This window comes from Drosophila persimilis, unplaced genomic scaffold (assembly GCF_003286085.1).
Source record: "Drosophila persimilis strain 14011-0111.01,24,50 unplaced genomic scaffold, DperRS2 tig00000520-arrow-pilon, whole genome shotgun sequence".
Taxonomy (NCBI): Eukaryota; Metazoa; Arthropoda; class Insecta; order Diptera; family Drosophilidae; genus Drosophila; species Drosophila persimilis.
Window position 1 is genome coordinate 4,012,487 of NW_020825317.1, and position 18,379 is coordinate 4,030,865.

The 18,379-nt window shown below is 43.9% G+C and overlaps 2 protein-coding genes across 2 annotated transcripts; both read right to left on the reverse strand.

The window, feature by feature from the left end:
• Positions 1-3,178: 3,178 nt before the first annotated feature.
• Positions 3,179-4,556, reverse strand: LOC113566103 (ERI1 exoribonuclease 2-like). The gene is made up of 3 exons (XM_026990160.1): positions 3,598-4,556; positions 3,382-3,541; positions 3,179-3,322 (listed from the first exon to the last, which is right to left on the reverse strand). Exon 1 carries the CDS (start codon positions 4,433-4,435, stop codon positions 3,764-3,766), a length of 672 nt encoding a protein of 223 aa, XP_026845961.1. The 5' UTR covers positions 4,436-4,556; the 3' UTR covers positions 3,179-3,322; positions 3,382-3,541; positions 3,598-3,763.
• A 7,296-nt stretch (positions 4,557-11,852) lies between these two features.
• LOC6596668 (ERI1 exoribonuclease 2) lies at positions 11,853-13,230 on the reverse strand. The gene is made up of 3 exons (XM_002021970.2): positions 12,272-13,230; positions 12,056-12,215; positions 11,853-11,996 (listed from the first exon to the last, which is right to left on the reverse strand). The coding sequence occupies exon 1, from the start codon at positions 13,107-13,109 to the stop codon at positions 12,438-12,440; it is 672 nt and encodes a 223-aa protein (XP_002022006.1). The 5' UTR covers positions 13,110-13,230; the 3' UTR covers positions 11,853-11,996; positions 12,056-12,215; positions 12,272-12,437.
• Positions 13,231-18,379: the final 5,149 nt, after the last annotated feature.

The following is an 18,379-nucleotide window of genomic DNA, read 5'->3' on the forward strand; positions in this document are numbered from 1 at the left end:
TAAAAGAAAAATTTAAATATGAAATGAAATGAAGATTGATAACCTACTTCATGGGTATCCATTTCACTAGCTACTACATGGGTACTCATTTCACTAGCTACTAGACGAGTACACATAGCACTTGTTCGGGGGTAAACGATGTGGTATCGCTGGTCCCCATGTCGTAGGACATTGCGGGTAAAAATGGAAATGATGAAAAGCATTGTTAAGGGTTAGTAAAGAAAGTACCCCTGGTCTTTTAGGGAGTGGTGATATCACCACCTCCGAACTAGTTCCCAGTACTGCTGGGGTACGATGCGCTAATAGCGTCTCCGACTGGCCAGCCACCGCCACACCAATCTGATACAGAACAGAGTCACCATCCAGTAGGGTGTGTCTGACGGCCACAATGACCCCACCTTCTCTGCAGCGCTTCGTCTTGGCACAATCTCTGTCCTTACGAAACACCTGGAAAAGGTTAGGATCGAAGTATTCGTTGTCGAAAAAGCTTGAATTGAGCCAGGCTTCAAACAAAATGACAACGTCGAAGTCACACGTAGAGGTAGCCAAGCTGAGTGTTCCACATAAGAGTGCACGACGGCCTGCTGACTCTTCGTCAAAAAAGTGCAAGCAGAATATTTTGTGGAGAAGCGGCGATCATAAAACCAAAGGGGTTTCACTGGGGTTTTTTTTGAAGTGGATGAACCTGGAGCTTTCTGAGTCAGCGTGGACGTCCGCAGTGGCACAGCTGCACACAGATTAATTGCCGTCAAATCAGCTTCCTCATCAGGCCTCTGTCTATGCGCGAAACCCTTACCGATACTGGCCAGAATCTATCATCAAAGACCACGGGGAACCCCAGATAACGCAGATAGATCAGCATCTCGCTTAACCAATTTCAGGAAAGAAATTTCCTCCTCCGGCATCTTGAGTTTATCGGCAACATATTTCACCACCGCCTCTGGCCCCGTCGCGGTAGCAAATTTACCAATATGCAGGTATGCCATAACAAATTAGGCAGATTTTTCAAAAGTTTATCTGAACGCAGTGAGAAGTCACTAATGACTACTTAATTTAAATTAAATTTAATTTAAACTGGAGGTCGGCAGGTATCCAGAGTCCGTATATTAGCAATCGAGCAACCCCTCGGCCATGCATCCCTCGGCATGTAACAGTGTCACCATAGATTGGGGTAATTTCATTGAGAGTTTTCTTTACTCCGCCCGACTACCATTAGCCAGCATCCATGGCAGAGATATGACCGTGGCAGGACTGTCTCAGCTTTCTTTAGGCTGGGCACCAACACTGCCTCGGTCTTGTGGGGAGCGAGTTCGAGCCCGATCCTCTCCAGCCACCGACCCCTGCGGGACGCCTGCAAATATCTCCTATTGCTCCGTGCCAGCCTCGGTACCTGGGTGTGTCGAAAGTCTCTAGCGCCCAGCAGGATGCAGCTTCACATCGCCGTGTTAAACACGTTCTTAATGTCCAGCGTGACCATTATGCAGTGCTCCTTACCGCCACGTTTCCATCTAGTGGTGGCTATTCCACCACTCTACCAACGGAATCAATCGTCGATCTGACCGCAGTGATAGGGCGTGTATGAGGGCTATGCTTATGCTTATGGTTGAGTATGCGTCGCTTACATATATAATGATAAATACTAAAGGGATGATATAAATGAAATAGCTGCAAATGCATTAGACTTATTGACCTCCAGCCATAGCTTATAGAAGTCAATTGATGAACAATTGCAACTTTTCTGTGGCAAGGTACGTCGGCTCCAGGGTATTAACAAGCCTATTCAAATCACCCCACTCAGCTTCACTTAATTTCATGTATCTTTTGAGGCGCCTTTCGCAAGAGTCTTCAAATGGTTGCTCAACATAGTGTACGTTGGGTTCCAACGAGCCTATTGAGTCCTGTACAGCCGACAGAACTTTTGCGGCGGTCACTAGGTCATTACAGGCATTCTTCTCATCTTTACCCTTTACCACTGAAAAATTCTTTTTCTTTTCAGGCACTTCGGATTCTTTGAAATATGAATACTCGTAGAAGCCCTCAGGAACCGCAGGCGTCGGTCACCAACCGAACAGAGGCCCAGGGTATGGAGCAAGTCTCCCTGTTTCCAACACTTCCTCTAAGTGACACTTCACAACTTGGCTAAGGGATGCAAGCAAATTCCATCTTGAATCCGCATTCTTCTGTAGATGCTCCGACTTGAATAGGGGATTAGATTCAAGGCCAGACTGGAAAATGCGGCACAGAACATTTCGAAGGAGATAAGTCAAGTCTCTCAATTGTTCCCACTAAAAACTCCACTAACATTATCCTACTTAGATATATGTACATATATTCAATATTCGCATTGGGCTATATCTAAACTCCAATTCTATGACAATTTGGTTGCCTCGTTTTTCTTAATTTCTCTAACTTAGTTTCGACAAAATATCGAGCTATTCTAGCTTTCCCATTTGGGAATTAGTAAGTATGAATAGTAGCAAAATGTATATGCTATAAGGTCATATTCATTGCTATGATTAGATGTACTCGTACATTTGTAGGTGTTTAGATTCCGATGTAGATGTGGTAGCTGAGATTGCGATGGACATCAAATTGAAATTCATATCAATTGCTGTCAAAAGAAATTAGATAAAATACATAACAAAAAAAGAGCATTTTTTATACCCCCCTTTCCATAAGGAACCTATAAAGTATATATGTATATTCTTGATCAGCATCAATAGTCGAGGGTCGATAGAGCCATGTCTGTCTGTCCGTCCGTCCGTTTGTCCCTCTCTATGAGCACCTAGTGATATGTATTTCAAAATTTCACCCCACCCTCTTCCGCCATCACAAAGGACGAAGATCTGTGGCATCCACAATTTTGAACAATCATAGAGAATAACCATATCTACCAGATTGCCGAATCTGAAACCGATCGGATCATTATTATAACCAAACAAATCAATTTGCAGTGGCTACGCAGCGCCCGACGACACGTTCTGACTGATTTTCTGTCTCTCTCGCACGCACTCTTTGTCGTGTCGTTCGGTCTGGCGGAGGAAAGCCATACTGACTAAGCTTCTGGCATAAATGTAGAGTCTCGGTCGCAGCAGCAACTCACAACGTTCCCCCTCGTTAGTGTTTACCTTTGTGTTCACATAAGGGACAACTCTTAGCCATCTTCCATGTTATTTGGTGTGGTTTCAGAATTGTAGTGTATTAAATATAATCAAATATATAAATGGCTTTTTTTGTGTTCTGGCTCATTCTGCTTTGGTGGGATGGCTAATGGCTGCTGGCAGGCGATCGGCTGTCATTGCGTTGCACATCAATTTAATTTCTGTTAAAGAGATTTGATAAAATATAAAAAAGAAAACAAGATAATTATTTTGCGTTTACATTTGTGTTCAGATTATGCAAAACTCATAATCATTTTCTACACCCAATAGAATGAGTGGATTTTTAGTGTTGTGGTTTTCTTGCTGGCTTTTGATATCCAGATGCAGGTGCTGGGGCTTTGCTGCGATGGCGATGCACTTCAAATGTCAAGTCGTTATTTCTGTCAAATGAAATTATGTAGATAATAAAAAAACAATAAACTTATTTGGCGTTTACATTTGTGTTTAAATTGGGCCCATCTCTCAGTCAGCATTAGTGTCCTTGGGTTACTGTGGCGTTGAATATTAAACATAGTCCAAAAAACAAATGGATTATTATGCTCTGGCTGGGTGGCTTTGGCTCTGGCTGGGATGGCTAATGGCTGATGGCTGACCGCTTAAGCTCAGAAGCCACGGTTCTCGTTGAGCTCCTTATGTGGTGTCAGATCCTTGGTGATCGAAAAGGGGGCTCCATCACGAAACATCTTGCAAATGAGAATGCCCAGATTCTTGGCATCATCGATGCCGGAGTAAGCACGTCCCTGGAAGGTCAGCCTCACATGTTCCAGGGCATTGTTGAAGCTGAAGGGACAATACTTGTACCACTTCTTGTAGATGGCCCTCGCGTCTATCCACTGATTGAAGCAGGTTGGTTTACGTATATTCTTGCGTGCGCACTCCTTGGCCAGACAGATTCCAAAGTCCCAGTTCGTCCAGGTGACGAAGAAACAGTTTCCCTGTGGATTGGTCATACTCATCTTTGGTAGCACCAGGTTGCGGGCGCTCAATTCCTTCTTCAGCCATTCGATAAAGGAATTGAGTGCCGTCTGCAGTGGCACACCCGCCTCCACAGTCTTCTGCTGAATGCCCGTCAGACTGGTACAGTATTCGCTCAGCTGCGGCGACTCCACGGGCATCACGTACTTGTGAAACTCCGCCTCGACCATTCCCGTTTTCAGATTGACCAAAATGGCTGGGAACTCAATTATCTCCGACAATCTAAATTGTTGAGCCGGTTGATTTTCCCAGCAGGTGGCCTCGAAGTCCACGGATATGGCATAAGTAAAAGGATGCATTGTAAACTTCTTGGATTTGCGTGAATTCTTTAACTTTCTTTAACTGGATCTGGACGAGCTCCTTTCAGGAATATTCTCTGATGTATTAGCCCAGTTGCTTTGTACACTTTTATGAAGGCCGACTTTGTTTGTGCAATTCCAATTGAATTCTTTTTCTTTGTAATGTAATATGCTGTCGCTTTTTTTGCCAGTGCTTGCTGTTTTTGCTGAGTAACGATAACTTTTGACCTATCATTGCAATTTGTGGATTTATTCGATATCTATCGATTTTTAATAAAATGCGACTTTGTAGTACAATTGTCAGTCGGAAAATAAAGCGCAGTGAAAAGAAAAGTGTAGTGCCTTTTACGAAAAGGAACGTTGTGAGACGCAGCTACGGCCGCGATTTTAAATTTATACCCTAGCAATTAGTGCGAGTGAAAAACACATAGTATAGTGAGTGTGAGTGAGACGGCATATGTTGATATTGATTAACCCTTAACAGGCCCGTGGGGTTTACAATTTTAAAATAAAATGATTTTACTGATACAGTAATATTTAAATTTTGTGCAGCCATTAATAATTTTGCTTCAAAATTTTTAGTAATATTAAAATGTTCTTTTACATAATATATAAATATTGCTTATAATTCTTTGTGTTTTTTTTTTATGCTATTTATATAATCTAATATGCAATATGTAATTTTTTTGAGGTTGGAACATAAGGGTTAACAACATATCAAAAAATTCGTCCATGAATAGTGTTGTGCTGCTCATGAGTAACGTTTACCCAACACTATCCGCATCAACAAGCAAGCATGCACTGACGATAAGGGACAACACGAACGAGCTTCGGCTCTTGATGAGTCCGCCGTGTACAATTTCATTCTGCCCTACAATAAGTCAGTGCATACTGCACGATGAAGAGTGTGTGTGAGAGTGAGATAGATAGAGAGAGAGGGAGAGAGGGGGAGAGAGGGGGAGAGAGATAATGAAAATGAGTAAGCGCGTGAACGGCGTTGCGTAGCCATTGAAAATTAATATTTTCATTCCGGCGTAATAATAATCATTATCTGATCTGATCAAGATTTCCAGATTATTCTGGCTAGTTAGTTTTCTCGTATCTTCTGTTTATGCTCCAAACCTCAATTGTAACGAACCTAAACGGGTCTACAAAACCGACCCCAACGCGAATTCCGACTAAGAACATTTAACAACATTTAAGACACCACATCCCCCACTTTTTCACTCGCCGCCAAGAGAATACCCCATAAAGTGACGACTAATAATACCCGGTCACGCGGATCCTCCACTCCGGTCCGAGCAACCGATCAGGTGCAGTCTTCCAGGTTCATCAACCGCGAAGACGATGACACACCTAGGAAGACCACGACGAGCACCAACGGACCCTAAGTCGGAGTGGAATAAACCAGGTCAACCCACAACCGCCAAATCGGCGAAATGCGAGCCCGGCTCCGAGTCTAGACGTTACCCCGCAGAGTAACTTGGACTCACCGAAAACATAATAAGAAACGAAGAAACGAATAAACGAATAAAAGCCAAACCAAGTATTTAAATAATATGAACAGCGTAGGTCATTACAATGGGTCGAGGCTCTGGCACTATTCCACTCTACGTCCCTAAGCACCTTTCGACTCACACCACAAGTGACTCTCGACCAGGCCCCGCTTCAATCTCTCTGCCACAGGCCAACCACAACGCCTCCGTTAAGGTTCCATCCAGCTATAAAATTCTTGTGGATTGACCTTGGACGTAACTGAGCTTACCTCAGCCGGAAATAGGTCCATCACACAATTATATTTCAAACGACGAGATTCTAAAAGAACTTTAAGCCCAAAGAGCAGTCGAGATTTTGAAATACACTCGCTAAGTCGATGGCAAAGCTACACCCACTAGAGAAATCCAGCTTATTTTGAACCTATAACTATAACTTACCAGGAATAATTCAAATTACATGGCACACCGCTTGTGTCAAATAATGTATCCATTACCCTATGAGATGCAAAAATTTCAAAAATATTGGTCATACAGCAAAATACTAAATATCCAGGGCTTCCCCTGGAGTAGTGCGTAGCCCGCCAGTTATGCATAGCTCTGCCATGCGTTGAACTCTACTGTGTCTGTTGAGACAAGTTCGTTTGTCTAGGGCTGGCCACCATACTGCCATAGCCATAACTATACCATAACTATAGCTTCCGAACTATATACGGGGCCATTCCCCATTTTAGTCCGATTGCTTTCCTGCATGTATAGAGGTCCACTGTCCACTGTGCACTGTGCATTCTTTACTCTATCCTCTATCCGTTTTAGACGGGTTGACATTTGACGGCCTGTATTTGCCTGCCCATCTCGAAATCGTCGTGCGATTACTTGTTATGCACCCACAGTTCGTTCACTGCCACGTTCCATAAAAGGGGCGAGAGGACTCCGCCCTGTGGTCTTCACCCTTCCAAAAGGCATGCCGGGATGCACCCGTGGGAGAATACTCCCTCGTTAATTATTTTGAGCCAATTAATAGTTTTTGGTTGGGCAGGGATAATGCCATCTGTCCCCGCAGACTTGTATGGTTTGAAGCTTTTGATCGACCCGAAAATGTTCTCCTGGCTTAGCAGGTTCAGGATGGCATTTGAGCCGACAGAAGACGGCGCGAAGTATATGGGTCTGTTTTTATCGTAGCCAGGGTAGTGAGTATTAAGGAGCAGATTTAGCGACTCATCGCTGGACGTGGTTCAAGATTGGTCGACATTCTTCAAGTAGCCCAGTCTGGGTGTAGTCTTCGAAAGAACTTACGTCAAGAGGCGCGTTTGGCTTTCCTAAGTTCTTTGTTGTAGGTTGACAGACTGACCTTGTAATCGGCCCAGTTTTGCTCAACGTTTTCAGCCTTAGCTTTATTGAAGAGTCTCCGGAGCTTTCCGGAGTTCGCCCAGTTTCGGAGTCTACCATTCAGGTTTCTTCCGGCCTCTGTTCTTGCCAGAGGGGCAGGATTTATCGAGCGCTTTAATGCAGGCGTCGGTGAAGCTCTCCTCCTCAGGTGGGGACTCAGGGAGAACACGACAAAGGCAGTCAGAGTACCGAGTCCAATTTGTCCGCCTGCGGGTCCGGAATTGAACTGGCTTCGTTAATGAAAAGGAGAATACAGTTTCCATGTTACTCTGGTCCAAGAAGGAGTGTTTTTCCAGGACCCTCCAGGTTACAATTTTTCCCTCTATCTCATGAGAGGCAAGCGTGTGGTCCAGGACCTCCTTGTGGTTTTTATACCCGATACTCAAAATGAGTATTTGGGTAAAAAAGGATGTGTGTAACGTCCAGAAGGAATCGTTTCCGACCCCATAAAGTATGGGGCATCCACAATTTCGACGACACGAAAAAACTAAAAACGCAGAATCGTAGAAGATGACTATATCTTCTAGAGTGCAAAATCTGAACCAGATCGTATAATTATTATAGCCAGAATCAAGAAAACAATTCCATTCTTTCTCGCTCTGTCTCTTTTTAACACACAGGTTTCATGGTCGCTTTTGCCAATTGCAAAATATGAGTTCAAGGATCTCAGAACCTATAAGAGCCAGAGCAACCAAATTTGGTATCCACACTCCTGTGATATCGGACCTTGACCGTTTCGTGTCCAAATTTCGCCACACCCCCTTCCGCCCCCGCAAAGGACGAAAATCTGGGGCATCCACAAATCTCAGAGACTATTATTGCTAGAGTAACCAAATTTGGTATTCGCACTTCTGTTAGATCACACTATAAAACGTATATCTCAAAATTTCGCCGCACCCCCTTCCGCGCCCACAAAAAACGAAAATCTGTTGCATTCACAATATTACACATAATGACCATATCTATCAGATTGCTGAATCTGGATCAGATCGGATCATTTTTGTAGCCAAAAGCAAGAAATCAATTTGCAGTGGCTACGCAGCGCCCGACGTCACGCTCAGACTGACTTTCTGTCTCTCTCGCACGCACTCTTTGTCGTATCGTTTAATATTTGCGGCCTCTGCCGGAGGAGAGCCATACGGACTAAGTATCGGGTATAAATGTAGAGTTGCGGTGTCCGCAGCAACTCACAACGTTCCCCCTCGTTTTTTATGCCAATTATATCTGTATTTTATATTTATAGATGTCATAACTGTAGATACGGGGACTGGATCAGCTGAAGTCCAGATTAGGAAGGCTCTACAGCTGCAAAAAAAAAAACGTTTCTTCAAAAACAGTACCACCGCGAACCGCAGACCTTAATTAGTAAATTTAAAAACTAAAATGAAATATATAATAAAAGAAAAATTTAAATATGAAATGAAATGAAGATTGATAACCTACTTCATGGGTATCCATTTCACTAGCTACTACATGGGTTCTCATTTCACTAGCTACTAGACGAGTACACATAGCACTTGTTCGGGGGTAAACGATGTGGTATCGCTGGTCCCCATGTCGTAGGACATTGCGGGTAAAAATGGAAATGATGAAAAGCATTGTTAAGGGTTAGTAAAGAAAGTACCCCTGGTCTTTTAGGGAGTGGTGATATCACCACCTCCGAACTAGTTCCCAGTACTGCTGGGGTACGATGCGCTAATAGCGTCTCCGACTGGCCAGCCACCGCCACACCAATCTGATACAGAACAGAGTCACCATCCAGTAGGGTGTGTCTGACGGCCACAATGACCCCACCTTCTCTGCAGCGCTTCGTCTTGGCACAATCTCTGTCCTTACGAAACACCTGGAAAAGGTTAGGATCGAAGTATTCGTTGTCGAAAAAGCTTGAATTGAGCCAGGCTTCAAACAAAATGACAACGTCGAAGTCACACGTAGAGGTAGCCAAGCTGAGTGTTCCACATAAGAGTGCACGACGGCCTGCTGACTCTTCGTCAAAAAAGTGCAAGCAGAATATTTTGTGGAGAAGCGGCGATCATAAAACCAAAGGGGTTTCACTGGGGTTTTTTTTGAAGTGGATGAACCTGGAGCTTTCTGAGTCAGCGTGGACGTCCGCAGTGGCACAGCTGCACACAGATTAATTGCCGTCAAATCAGCTTCCTCATCAGGCCTCTGTCTATGCGCGAAACCCTTACCGATACTGGCCAGAATCTATCATCAAAGACCACGGGGAACCCCAGATAACGCAGATAGATCAGCATCTCGCTTAACCAATTTCAGGAAAGAAATTTCCTCCTCCGGCATCTTGAGTTTATCGGCAACATATTTCACCACCGCCTCTGGCCCCGTCGCGGTAGCAAATTTACCAATATGCAGGTATGCCATAACAAATTAGGCAGATTTTTCAAAAGTTTATCTGAACGCAGTGAGAAGTCACTAATGACTACTTAATTTAAATTAAATTTAATTTAAACTGGAGGTCGGCAGGTATCCAGAGTCCGTATATTAGCAATCGAGCAACCCCTCGGCCATGCATCCCTCGGCATGTAACAGTGTCACCATAGATTGGGGTAATTTCATTGAGAGTTTTCTTTACTCCGCCCGACTACCATTAGCCAGCATCCATGGCAGAGATATGACCGTGGCAGGGGTGTCTCAGCTTTCTTTAGGCTGGGCACCAACACTGCCTCGGTCTTGTGGGGAGCGAGTTCGAGCCCGATCCTCTCCAGCCACCGACCCCTGCGGGACGCCTGCAAATATCTCCTATTGCTCCGTGCCAGCCTCGGTACCTGGGTGTGTCGAAAGTCTCTAGCGCCCAGCAGGATGCAGCTTCACATCGCCGTGTTAAACACGTTTTTAATGTCCAGCGTGACCATTATGCAGTGCTCCTTACCGCCACGTTTCCATCTAGTGGTGGCTATTCCACCACTCTACCAACGGAATCAATCGTCGATCTGACCGCAGTGATAGGGCGTGTATGAGGGCTATGCTTATGCTTATGGTTGAGTATGCGTCGCTTACATATATAATGATAAATACTAAAGGGATGATATAAATGAAATAGCTGCAAATGCATTAGACTTATTGACCTCCAGCCATAGCTTATAGAAGTCAATTGATGAACAATTGCAACTTTTCTGTGGCAAGGTACGTCGGCTCCAGGGTATTATTCATGTATCTTTTGAGGCGCCTTTCGCAAGAGTCTTCAAATGGTTGCTCAACATAGTGTACGTTGGGTTCCAACGAGCCTATTGAGTCCTGTACAGCCGACAGAACTTTTGCGGCGGTCACTAGGTCATTACAGGCATTCTTCTCATCTTTACCCTTTACCACTGAAAAATTCTTTTTCTTTTCAGGCATTTCGGATTCTTTGGAATATGAATACTCGTAGAAGCCCTCAGGAACCGCAGGCGTCGGTCACCAACCGAACAGAGGCCCAGGGTATGGCCCAGGGTATGGAGCAAGTCTCCCTGTTTCCAACACTTCCTCTAAGTGACACTTCACAACTTGGCTAAGGGATGCAAGCAAATTCCATCTTGAATCCGCATTCTTCTGTAGATGCTCCGACTTGAATAGGGGATTAGATTCAAGGCCAGACTGGAAATTGCGGCACAGAACATTTCGAAGGAGATAAGTCAAGTCTCTCAATTGTTCCCACTAAAAACTCCACTAACATTATCCTACTTAGATATATGTACATATATTCAATATCCGCATTGGGCTATATCTAAACTCCAATTCTATGACAATTTGGTTGCCTCGTTTTTCTTAATTTCTCTAACTTAGTTTCGACAAAATATCGAGCTATTCTAGCTTTCCCATTTGGTAATTACTAAGTATGAATAGTAGCGAAATGTATATGCTATAAGGCCATATTCATTGCTATGATTAGATGTACTCGTACATTTGTAGGTGTTTAGATTCCAATGTAGATGTGGTAGCTGAGATTGCGATGGACATAAAATTGAAATTCATATCAATTGCTGTCAAAAGAAATTAGATAAAATACATAACAAAAAAAGAGCATTTTTTATACCCCCCCTTCCATAAGGAACCTATAAAGTATATATGTATATTCTTGATCAGCATCAATAGTCGAGGGTCGATAGAGCCATGTCTGTCCGTCCGTCGGTCCGTTTGTCCGTCTCTATGAGCACCTAGTGATATGTATTTCAAAATTTCACCCCACCCTCTTCCGCCATCACAAAGGACGAAGATAATTTTTGAACAATCATAGAGAATAACCATATCTACCAGATTGCCGAATCTGAAACCGATCGGATCATTATTATAACCAAACAAATCAATTTGCAGTGGCTACGCAGCGCCCGACGACACGTTCTGACTGATTTTCTGTCTCTCTCGCACGCACTCTTTGTCGTGTCGTTCGGTCTGGCGGAGGAAAGCCATACTGACTAAGCTTCTGGCATAAATGTAGAGTTTCGGTCGCAGCAGCAACTCACAACGTTCCCCCTCGTTAGTGTTTACCTTTGTGTTCACATAAGGGACAACTCTTAGCCATCTTCCATGTTATTTGGTGTGGTTTCAGAATTGTAGTGTATTAAATATAATCAAATATATAAATGGCTTTTTTTGTGTTCTGGCTCATTCTGCTTTGGTGGGATGGCTTATGGCTGCTGGCAGGCGATCGGCTGTCATTGCGTTGCACATCAATTTAATTTCTGTTAAAGAGATTTGATAAAATATAAAAAAGAAAACAAGATAATTATTTTGCGTTTACATTTGTGTTCAGATTATGCAAAACTCATAATCATTCTCTACACCCAATAGGATGAGTGGATTTTTAGTGTTGTGGTTTTCTTGCTGGCTTTTGATATCCAGATGCAGGTGCTGGGGCTTTGCTGCGATGGCGATGCACTTCAAATGTCAAGTCGTTATTTCTGTCAAATGAAATTATGTAGATAATAAAAAAACAATAAACTTATTTGGCGTTTACATTTGTGTTTAAATTGGGCCCATCTCTCAGTCAGCATTAGTGTCCTTGGGTTACTGTGGCGTTGAATATTAAACATAGTCCAAAAAACAAATGGATTATTATGCTCTGGCTGGGTGGCTTTGGCTCTGGCTGGGATGGCTAATGGCTGATGGCTGACCGCTTAAGCTCAGAAGCCACGGTTCTCGTTGAGCTCCTTATGTGGTGTCAGATCCTTGGTGATCGAAAAGGGGGCTCCATCACGAAACATCTTGCAAATGAGACTGCCCAGATTCTTGGCATCATCGATGCCGGAGTAAGCACGTCCCTGGAAGGTCAGCCTCACATGTTCCAGGGCATTGTTGAAGCTGAAGGGACAATACTTGTACCACTTCTTGTAGATGGCCCTCGCGTCTATCCACTGATTGAAGCAGGTTGGTTTACGTATATTCTTGCGTGCGCACTCCTTGGCCAGACAGATTCCAAAGTCCCAGTTCGTCCAGGTGACGAAGAAACAGTTTCCCTGTGGATTGGTCATACTCATCTTTGGTAGCACCAGGTTGCGGGCGCTCAATTCCTTCTTCAGCCATTCGATAAAGGAATTGAGTGCCGTCTGCAGTGGCACACCCGCCTCCACAGTCTTCTGCTGAATGCCCGTCAGACTGGTACAGTATTCGCTCAGCTGCGGCGACTCCACGGGCATCACGTACTTGTGAAACTCCGCCTCGACCATTCCCGTTTTCAGATTGACCAAAATGGCTGGGAACTCAATTATCTCCGACAATCTAAATTGTTGAGCCGGTTGATTTTCCCAGCAGGTGGCCTCGAAGTCCACGGATATGGCATAAGTAAAAGGATGCATTGTAAACTTCTTGGATTTGCGTGAATTCTTTAACTTTCTTTAACTGGATCTGGACGAGCTCCTTTCAGGAATATTCTCTGATGTATTAGCCCAGTTGCTTTGTACACTTTTATGAAGGCCGACTTTGTTTGTGCAATTCCAATTGAATTCTTTTTCTTTGTAATGTAATATGCTGTCGCTTTTTTTGCCAGTGCTTGCTGTTTTTGCTGAGTAACGATAACTTTTGACCTATCATTGCAATTTGTGGATTTATTCGATATCTATCGATTTTTAATAAAATGCGACTTTGTAGTACAATTGTCAGTCGGAAAATAAAGCGCAGTGAAAAGAAAAGTGTAGTGCCTTTTACGAAAAGGAACGTTGTGTGGCGCAGCTACGGCCGCGATTTTAAATTTATACCCTAGCAATTAGTGCGAGTGAAAAACACATAGTATAGTGAGTGTGAGTGAGACGGCATATGTTGATGTTGATTAACCCTTAACAGGCCCGTAGGGTTTACAATTTTAAAATAAAATGATTTTACTGATACAGTAATATTTAAATTTTGTGCAGCCATTAATAATTTTGCTTCAAAATTTTTAGTAATATTAAAATGTTCTTTTACATAATATATAAATATTGCTTATAATTCTTTGTGTTTTTTTTTTATGCTATTTATATAATCTAATATGCAATATGTAATTTTTTTTCGTCCGTGAATAGTGTTGTGTTGCTCATGAGTAACGTTTACCCAACACTATCCGCATCAACAAGCAAGCATGCACTGACGATAAGGGACAACACGAACGAGCTTCGGCTCTTGACGAGTCCGCCGTGTACAATTTCATCCTGCCCTACAATAAGTCAGTGCATACTGCACGATGAAGAGTGTGTGTGAGAGTGAGATAGATAGAGAGAGAGGGAGAGAGGGGGAGAGAGATTGAAAATGAGTAAGCGCGTGAACGGCGTTGCGTAGCCATTGAAAATTAATATTTTCATTCCAGCGTGATAATAATCATTATCCGATCTGATCCAGATTTCCAGATTATTCTGGCTAGTTAGTTTTCTCGTATCTTCTGTTTATGCTCCAAACCTCAATTGTAACGAACATAAACGGGTCTACAACACCGACCCCAACGCGAATTCCGACTAAGAACATTTAACAACATTTAAGACACCACATACCCCACTTTTTCACTTTTTACTCTATCCTCTATCCGTTTTAGACGGGTTGACATTTGACGGCCTGCATTTGTCTGCCCATCTCGAAATCGTCGTGCGATTACTTGTTATGCACCCACAGTTCGTTCACTGCCACGTTCCATAAAAGGGGCGAGAGGACTCCGCCCTGTGGTCTTCACCCTTCCAAAAGGCATGCCGGGATGCACCCGTGGGAGAATACTCTATCGTTAATTATTTTGAGCCAATTTATGGTTTTTGGTCCCACGTGAATCAGTTGGGCAGGGATAATGCCAACTGTCCCCGCAGACTTGTATGGTTTGAAACTTTTGATCGACCCGAAAATGTTCTCCTGGCTTAGCAGGTTCAGGATGGCATTTGAGCCGACAGAAGACGGCGCGAAGTATATGGGTCTGTTTTTATCGTAGCCTGGGTAGTGAGTATTGAGGAGCAGATTTAGCGACTCCTCGCTGGACGTGGTCCAAGATTGGTCGACATTCTTCAAGTAGCCCAGTCTGGGTGTAGTCTTTGAAAGAACTTACGTCAAGAGGCGCGTTTGGCTTTCCTAAGTTCTTTGTTGTAGGTTGACAGACTGGCCTTGTAATCGGCCCAGTTTTGCTCAACGTTTTCAGCCTTAGCTTTATTGAAGAGTCTCCGGGAGGCTTTCCGGAGTTCGCCCAGTTTCGGAGTCTACCATTCAGGTTTCTTCCGGGCTCTGTTCTTGCCAGAGGGGCAGGATTTATCGAGCGCTTTAATGCAGGCGTCGGTGAAGCTCTCCTCCTCAAGTGGGGACTCTGGGAGAACACGACAAAGGCAGTCAGAGTACCGAGTCCAATTTGTCCGCCTGCGGGTCCGGAATTGAACTGGCTTCGTTAATGAAAAGGAGAATACAGTTTCCATGTTACTGTGGTCCAAGAAGGAGTGTTTTTCCAGGGCCCTCCAGGTTACAATGTTCCACTCTATCTCATGAGAGGCAAGCGGGTGGTCCAGGACCTCCTTGTGGTTTTTAATAATAGAGGTGGGATAACTTCCGGTTTAATAAGAACATCTGAGTGGTCAGTAAGTAATTAAAAAGAGGTACTCACCCCCTTCGTTTGCGTCAGTGCTTAACCACTGGCAGTGGTTGGGTCAGGTTGGTTATGACCCATGTATACGGAGCAGATCCTCAGTGAGCGCTCCTAGCCTTCGAGGCTCACTTCGATGTGGTCATCATTGCTGAAATTTGGGAGCAAAAATAAGTGCCACTCTCTTTTTGCAAGAATACAGGTACGAATTTAACCTGCGGTTTCAGCTACGTATAGCTTATAGTTTGGAGTCCTCAGACCCTGTTTCCGAGGATCCTAAATGAGGACTTTTTAGACTCCACCATTGGCTAGATACAGCAGTAGAGCAGCGCAAGCTGCCTTACAATGGTGGAGGTTTATCTGCAGGAGCGTCAGTGACATTCCTGAGGCTCACCTCCACCATTGTTGTTTCCAGGTCGCTGTCGGGGGACTCCAGCTCCTCCCCGACATCGATGTGGCTAAGACCCTTGGCTAGGTCGCTCTCGTCGGACACGTAGCCGTCCAAGATGTCGTCCGGTGTTGGCCTCCGCACACGAGACTTCCCACTTCGGGATCTCCAACAGCTCCAGGTCTGGCACTTGTAGTGGCGCCTGTTCAACCAAAAATATCGCATAACCGGCCCACGGTTTCCCCTTCCCTTAGACATGCACCTTGCACCTTTTGGGCAGTTACGCGTGACATAAGTTAACAGCGGCAACTGTCAAGGTGTGGTGAGAAAAGGGGAATTGGAGAACCAAGGGCTCAAGCGGAAGGAGAGTGGCTTGTGCATCTCTTTCCAATTGTACTCGCGATCCCAGACGGACGTCTGAAGAAAATACTCAAGTTAGTGCAGTGAAAGGAACAATTCTAACCTCGACCGTAATTACCGCGTGTCCATAGTGGCTAAGACCTAGTCAACCCTCTTCAGTGACTTTCCTCATTGCTACGTCGCTTACGCCTCCCGCATACGAACAGTAACGCTAAAGGAGAAGACAATTACCGGTGCCGTAATACTGTTTGCGTTGCTGATGAAGTCATTCGGTGTCTCGATCATGATGGCTATGCCCATGCATTTCGTCATATTAGAATAATACTTTGGAACCACACTATTGTACTGACCCTAGGATTAACATTAAAAGTTAAATTCGTGTGATTCGGTTTTTTTTGATTATCATAAAGAAATGTGCAGCTAGAAGGAAAGGAACTAAAACTAATACTCGCGCATATCGCCTATCTACTCTGACACACTGATATTTACAAGTTTTCAGCCACCCTCATCGACCACATGGAAGCTGGATTTGATCGTAATGTGAGTGATAACCTGTGAACGTGTGCTATATGTGAATTTCAAAATTTTACGCGAGTCGAAGCAATATTAAAGATTCCATGCCTTGACCGTAAACTTCCCAGCCGTACTGTAACACTGACCAATCCAATTGTTCACGAGTTTGTTTTGTTCTGCTCTTTCGCAAGCAATGTAACTTTCTGCAATTCCGAATCTATCGACAACCGAACTTATGAATGGGATTACCCCACAAGCAATTGCTGTTCACTTTAAAGATGCATCCATCCGTCCCTTGTTTTTGCATTTAAACTGAAAACCATTCGAATATATTTCTATTTGTGTAACGTAAGTACCATTATTCCTGAATATACTCTTTATAATTAGATCTTTCATCATGATATTTTTATATATATAATTAATCTTAATTGCAGCTTATTTGAACATATTATCCTTATTACTTTAGTAGCCTTTATATACATATATCTACCCTCTTAGCAGCCATGAGAGCTTGTAGGAAAGTTTAATGAATAAACTGTTTGTAATGAATTCCCGTTAATTGTTGCCGTTATTAAAGGATCATGTGGCGCCGAGATGACGTAACCTAGCAGAAGTAGAGCGTTTATTTTAGGGATCGTTACCCATTACTCAGCCTATTTGGACCGGTGCGATCAAGGAAGGGAGGGCATACCGAGTTGCAATGACACCGCAAGCAACTCCCGCTCGAATTCGTTCCGCTGAAATTCTGAGATATACGTTTTATAGTGACATCTTAAAGGAGTGTGTGTACCAAATTTGGTTAGATGAGATTTGTGGTTGCCTCAGATTTTCGTCCTTTGCGGGGGCGGAAGGGGGTGTGGCGAAATTTTGACACAAAACGGTCAAGGTCCGATATCACAGGAGTGTGGATACCGAATTTGGTTGCTCCAGCTCTTATGGGTTCTGAGATCCTTGAACTCATATTTTGCAATTGGCAAAACCGACCATGAAACCTGTGTGTTAGAGTGAGACAGAGCGAGAAAGAGTGAAATTGTTTTCGTGATTCTGGCTGTAATAATTATACGATCTGGTTCACTGCACTCTAGAAGATATAGTCATCTTCTACGATTCTGCGTTTTTAGTTTTCTCGTATCGTCGAAATTGTGGATGCCACAGATTTTCGCCCTTTGTGGGGGCGGAAGTGGGCGGGGCAAAGTTTTGAAATATTTTTGGAGCAGTGACATATCACAGAAGTCTGGATCCAAAACATCGTTGCTCTAGCTCTTATAGTCTTTGAGCACTAGGCGCTGAAGGGGACGGACAGACGGACGGACGGACGGACGGACAGACGGACAGACAGACAGGGCTCAATCGACTCGGCTATTGATGCTGATCAAGAATATATATACTTTATGGGGTCGGAAACGATTCCTTCTGGACGTTACACACATCCATTTTCACCACAAATCTAATATACCCCAATACTCATTTTGAGTATCGGGTATAAAAAACCTCGAAGCAAAAAAAAACGAGGGGGAACGTTGTGAGTTGCTGCGGACACCGCAACTCTACGGTTATACCCGATACTAAGTCAGTATGGCTCTCCTCCGGCAGACGCCGCTAATATTTAACGACACGACAAAGAGTGCGTGCGAGAGAGACAGAAAATCAGTCTGAGCGTGACGTCGGGCGCTGCGTAGCCACTGCAAATTGATTTGTTCCTTTTGGCTATAAAAATGATCTGATCTGATCCAGATTCAGCAATCTAATAGATATGGTCATTATCTATGATTCTGCGTTTTTAGTTT

Coding starts and splice junctions, on each gene's coding strand:
- LOC113566103 (XM_026990160.1), bottom strand. CDS start 4,435: ATGCATCCTTTTACTTATGCCATATCCGTGGACTTCGAGGCCACCTGC.
- LOC6596668 (XM_002021970.2), bottom strand. CDS start 13,109: ATGCATCCTTTTACTTATGCCATATCCGTGGACTTCGAGGCCACCTGC.